The 5,861-nt window shown below is 42.9% G+C and overlaps 1 protein-coding gene across 1 annotated transcript in view; it reads left to right on the forward strand.

Moving 5' to 3' along the window:
* The window catches only part of PTGR1 (prostaglandin reductase 1), an 18,434-nt gene extending 13,316 nt beyond the window's left edge, over nt 1-5,118 (forward strand). The window contains 1 exon segment of the mRNA XM_007449775.1: nt 4,997-5,118. Within this exon segment, the coding sequence (XP_007449837.1) occupies nt 4,997-5,118 (122 nt within the window).
* Nucleotides 5,119-5,861: the final 743 nt, after the last annotated feature.

The raw sequence follows: 5,861 nt of genomic DNA on the forward strand, positions 1-5,861 counted from the left end.
GACCGGGGCACGAACCCGTGTCTCCTGCATCGGCAGGCGGGCTCCCAACCACTGCGCCACCAGGGAAGCCCGATTTCCTAATATTCTTGATGAAATATTTATTAAACTAAAAATTTAGTTTTTAGTTTATAATTGTATAATTATAATTATAAATAATTATAAATAATTATAAATATAATTGTGTATATTTGTGCTAAATTAGCTTCTATTGGATTTTGACATAGAGAAATAACAGGCGCTGAAAATATGAAAGAAACAGAGTTATTAAAAGTTTTAGTTTTTTACCTACTGTTTTCTGCAAAGTTGTAAAAAGCCATGATTTGATTTAGAAATAGAACGTGTTGTCCTGGCTGGTAAAAAATTAGGGTTCTTCAGGATATTCGGGATGTGCTGGAGGTTTGGGGGTGGGCAGACGGTGGCTTAATGTGGGTGAAGGGAAAACAGGCTGCCATTTCCTTCAGACAGTAGCGGGCGGTTTCCTGCAGCAGCACCTGACAATTTCCACTACAAGGGAAAGGGGCATGCGTTTTCTTTCCATCCCTAGGACGTCCTTGTTTTGCTTCTCCTGTGCCCTGCCAGGCCCTCCATCCCCTGCTTCTCCACTTTCTTATGCTGAGACCTTCCCCTCCCACCTCCATGCCCAAATAAGTCCAAAAGCAGTATCAACTAGAGAACTATGTTCATTAAATCTCAATTTTCTAAGAGATGTCCTATAGGCCTCTTATTTTACAGATGGGGAGATGGATGGCCAAAAGGACCAGAAACTCTTTCAATCCTATTAGCGACAGACTCAAAATAAAAGCAGATCTTCTGAACTCCTCATACAGAGTCCTTTCTGCTACAAATGATTCTGTGCTGTTGGTGAGATTACAGATTTACCTGCGGTCTAAAAATTTTAAAAAGGAGAAAGGGCTTCCCTGGTGGCGCAGTGGTTGAGAGTCCGCCTGCCGATGCAGGGGACACGGGTTCGTGCCCCGGTCCAGGAAGATCCCACATGCTGCAAAAGAAAAGGAGAAAGAAGAACAAAAAGGAATCTTCCAGATTACCATCAGGATCCAGGCAACCACAAATAAATGGGTTATTTGTTCTATGATGGGCTTCACTCGTGGGAATGAAATCTTATAACCCTGCTAGTTAACAACACCTCGGCTACACTGAGACAGGTGGGTGGGAGTGGAAGAGGCTGAGGAAGGCCCACTTGTAGATTCCCTGTTGGGTTGTGAAAAATCAAAGATGTTACTTTCTCCAAGAAGGACACTCCAGGTGCACCTGGCAATCTTATTAGGGACTTTGCCCGCCCCCCCCCCCATATTTTTCTAATTGATGCTAAGTTAGCGTCCTGGGAAATCTTCCTGCCAATTGAGCAGAGGTCCAGGATGCATTTTCCTGACCACAGCCAAATATTTTGGATACAGTAACTTGATCTAGGCTTTTAAGCAATTAGTCTTTGCAAGTTCAGCGGCTCAGGGCTCAGGTGTTTGAGACCTATCTGGCCTCGTGGACAAGCTGGCCTTGTCCATTCCATTTTAATCAAGTGAGATTCTGCTCTGCCTCTGATCTCCAGAAATTCTAACATATTTCACTGTTAGGAGAGCTCGGAGGCAAGTACTTGTTTCCCCTAGCTTTCATGCCACATTTGTTTTCTACTCGCAATAAAGAAACCACATCCCCATCAGCATGGACAATCCCAGAAACAGTATTTCATCCTCTTCCAAGATGAGAAAATGAGGACTCCACTTCTTAACCCAAGAGAAATATGGCTGGGGTGAGTCTTCCAGAGAAGCACTCTTTCTGAAAGACTAATCTAGCATTTGGATGTGTCCCTCTCGTGTCTCACTCATCTTGCATCAGTTTCTTTTGCTTCAGGACAAAGCCCTACTTTTCCTTCTTTATCTATTTTTTTTTTTTTTTTTTTTTTGGCTGCTTTGGGTCTTCATTGCTGCAGGCGGGCTTTCTCTAGTGGCAAGCAGGGGCTACTCTTCTTTGCGGTGCATGGGCTTCTCATTGCGGTGGCTTCTCGTTACGGAGCATGGGCTCTAGGCACACAGGCTTCAGTAGATGCTGCGTGCGGGCTCAGTAGTTGTGGTTTGCAGGCTCTAGAGTGCAGGCTCAGTAGTTGTGGCGCACAGGCTTAGTTGCTCTGCGGCATGTGGGATCTTACTGGACCAGGGCTCGAACCCATGTCCCCTGCATCGGCAGGTGGACTCTCAACCACTGCGCCACCAGGGAAGCCCCACGCTCTTGCTTTTAAATATCATCAGTATGCTGACAGCTCCCAACTGTCGGTCTCCAGCCTAGATCTCTCCCCTGAGCTCTAGTCTAGACTGTTCAACAGCTGTGCTTGGATGTGCAATACACTTCTCCATCTCTGTCTTAAAGTGTTAAAAACCGAAAATGTCTTGATCTTTCCTGCCAAACTTGCTCTATATATAGACCGCACCGTCTCAGTTATGACAAACTCTTTAGTTGCTCAATTCAAAAACGCTGAAATTATCTTTGATTCCTTTCTTTCTCTCATATCCATGTCTAATCTGTCGGCAAATTCTGGTGGCCCAACCTCGGAGATACATTCAGAATCTGCCCTGTTTCCCCTCCTCCACTGCCACCATCCTGGTCTAGGCCACCATCTTGTCTGGCCTGGATGTTGTGGTGGCCTCTAATCTGCTCTCCCACTTTTTCACCCCTACAGACAATTCCCAACACAGCAGCCAGACTGATCTTTTAAAGCATAAATCACACCAAGTCATCTTACGCTCAAAACCCTGCAAAGCTCCCCATTTCACTTAGAATAAAACCCTGCGAGGCTGGACACTATCTGGCCTCCGTTACTTCTCTAATTTCATTGCTTACTGTCTCTCCCCACACCCTCCACTTCTCTGTAACTGCTTACTTAATTCTCACCCCCTCCTTCAAGTTTTTGCTGAAAACTGCCTTCTGAATGAGGAAGCTTTGAACATGACCCTATTTTATATTGCAATCCCCCTTCACTGGTTGATCCTCCTTATCGTACTTTGATCCATAGCAATTATCATCTTTTAACATAATATACACTATAATTCACTTAATTGTCTGTCTCCCTCCCATGAGAATGTAACCTCCAGGAGGGCAGCAATATTCATGCATTTTGTTTTCTGATGTATCCACACCACCCAGAATAGTCTGAATAGGCACTAGATGAACATTGTCGAGATGAATGAGTGTTAGAGGGGCGTATATTTTGCCATGGCTCTTCCAGGTCCTAGAGTGGAGTCGTCTTATAGCCATGCCTTATAGATCCAGAGGAAGAATCCAATTGCTTTGTCCTGAGCTGTGATCATTTTCCCACCTTACGCCATGTGGAGTTTTAGTCAACAGAAATCTGAATAACCAAGGTGGCATTATTTTCGTTTCCCAGGAAAAAAGTGGTACCATACTTCCTAACTCCTGGCTTCCTGATCATGTCCAAATTCAAAGACATAGACTGCTCCCCTGGCATCCCCTGGAGCTTGGTGTTTTTCCCAGTCTAACACTCTCCGAGTGCTGGGCTGCGCTCTTTCCAGGGAGCTGGGAAGAGTGGGATGCGTTTAGAGTTCCCAGTGTGTAGCCTCTTTGTCCCTGTTGGTGAAATCAAACATGATCACAGCTGACAGCAGACACCACTGTGCTGGTGTCCCAAATGCTTTCTTCCTACAAAGTGAACCTAATTATAATTTTGTTCTAAGTAACTAGTGAATTGGTTTAATTTCTCTCTCATCTACTTATTTCTTTTTCATCCCTCCCCCTTTCTTTTTTTTTTTTTTTTCTTTGCGATACATGGGCCTCTCACAGTTGTGGCCTCTCCCGTTGCGGAGCACAGGCTCCGGACACGCAGGCTCAGTGGCCATGGCTCACAGGCCCAGCTGCTCCGCGGCATGTGGGATCTTCCCGGACCGGGGCACGAACCCGTGTCCCCTGCATCGGCAGGCGGACTCTCAACCACTGCGCCACCAGGGAAGCCCCCTCCCCCCTTTTTTAATACACTTTTTATTTTAGAATAGTTTTAGAGTTACAGAAAAATTCCTGAGATTAGAGAGTTCCCATATACCCTGTATTCTATTATATCCTAATTTCCCATATTATTAACATTTTATATTAGTATTCACCCTCTACTTTTAACCTCTAAACTTTTGATTATAGCTTTTGACCCTTTCCAGGTTCTTGGCCTCTTCAAGAACAGGAATGAGCTGGGGCTTTCTATTGATAGTTAAGTGTTCAAATCCCAGCTTCCCTACATACTAGTTGAGTGACCTCAAGCAAATAAATAGTCCCTCCATAAATCCATAAAGGATGCTAAACCATCACTGGATACATTAGGGAAAAATAGTATAAGGTGACTTAGGTCTCCACATAAGACCTCTTTAAAATAATGTGAGAATGTGAATTAGTTCTGTTTAGTAGACTGTGCCTTGTAGAAAAAAGAGAAATGAAAATCCTCCTTCACTAAATGAGCTCCTCCCTCCCACACTCCTAAATGAATGTTAAACACGTACTGAACAGATCTTGGCTTGAAGGGAAGACATATTAGACTGCCATCGTATTTACATTTCCTGAACAGGTTCTGCCTCTTCAGGGGTCAAATAGAGGTAATGGTGCTACAGCATTGGGCTACTGGAAAGATGAACACAGATGATACCCTGCAAGGATGTCCCCTGCTCCATCTGCTTCCGCCTCTTCTGAGATCATTACATTATTAAATTTTTTGTTCAGTTTACTTAGAAATTAGTTAATTGCTTCCTTGTGACATTTCTCGTATTGTTATGCTGTGATCTGACGCCTATTATTAAACTCTTATGTGTGCTGTAATCTGTTACATACACTGTGTATGTGGGTCATGCCCCCCAAATGACTATAAGTTCAAAGAGGACCGGGTCTGCACTTCCTAGTTCCAAGTTTCCCATGATGTACTGATAAATTTGTTGCTACAGTGAGAAGAGTATATAATTTAGAATATGAAATTAATCTATTATATTTGTTGTTGTTTTGATACAGGGTAAAATCCAGTACCATGAAGACATCACTGAAGGATTTGAAAACATGCCAGCTGCATTTATGGGAATGCTGAAAAGGAGAGAATTTGGGGAAGCCATAGTGAAAGCATGAACAAAAATGACACATGGAATCTAGAAATCATTTGGATGATTACTTAGTTTCTTTATAATCATTTAGTAAAAGGTATGCTGTCTTCATGATCTAAAAAACATTAACTGTAATGCATCTGATCTACCTAATAAAATACATTTAAGTGGAATATAATTAGCAAGAGAGAGGGAAAATTTCATATTGAACAATGGCCAAGTGAACTTACTGCCTGCTATAGTTCTCTCAGGGTTATGGTAGAAAATAATGGCTCTCGAGTCCAAACGTTTACTGCTTCTGTGACCTTGAACTTCTGATTTTTCATCTGTAAAGTGAGGACAGTAACATCTGCTTCACATACATATTATACATTTATTTAAAACACCAGCATAACACATGGCATATATTAGGTACTCAGTAAGTGTTAGCTACCTCCCTGCAGAAATCAGTGAATTTGAAGTCAAGATCACCACCCCTATGGCTTATGGTTACATTGCTGATGTACACGGACTCAGGGGAGCCCCCATTGGTCCTCTGCAGGCAGGTCTAACGTGGCAGACCAAGGAAGGAATCTAGCGCTCACAACAGCTACAAAAAAAGATAACATATGGGAATCTTTATAAGCCAACAAAAATGTGAGAGATTATTATGAAGAAAGCTTTGAAACATGACTAAGAAACACAAAAGAAGACTGAACATATGGAAGTTACCATGCTCTTGGACTGGGAGATTCAGTATCATGAAAATGTCAGTTCTGTTGATCAATT

Source organism: Lipotes vexillifer, unplaced genomic scaffold (assembly GCF_000442215.2).
Source record: "Lipotes vexillifer unplaced genomic scaffold, Lipotes_vexillifer_v1.1 scaffold230, whole genome shotgun sequence".
Taxonomy (NCBI): Eukaryota; Metazoa; Chordata; class Mammalia; order Artiodactyla; family Lipotidae; genus Lipotes; species Lipotes vexillifer.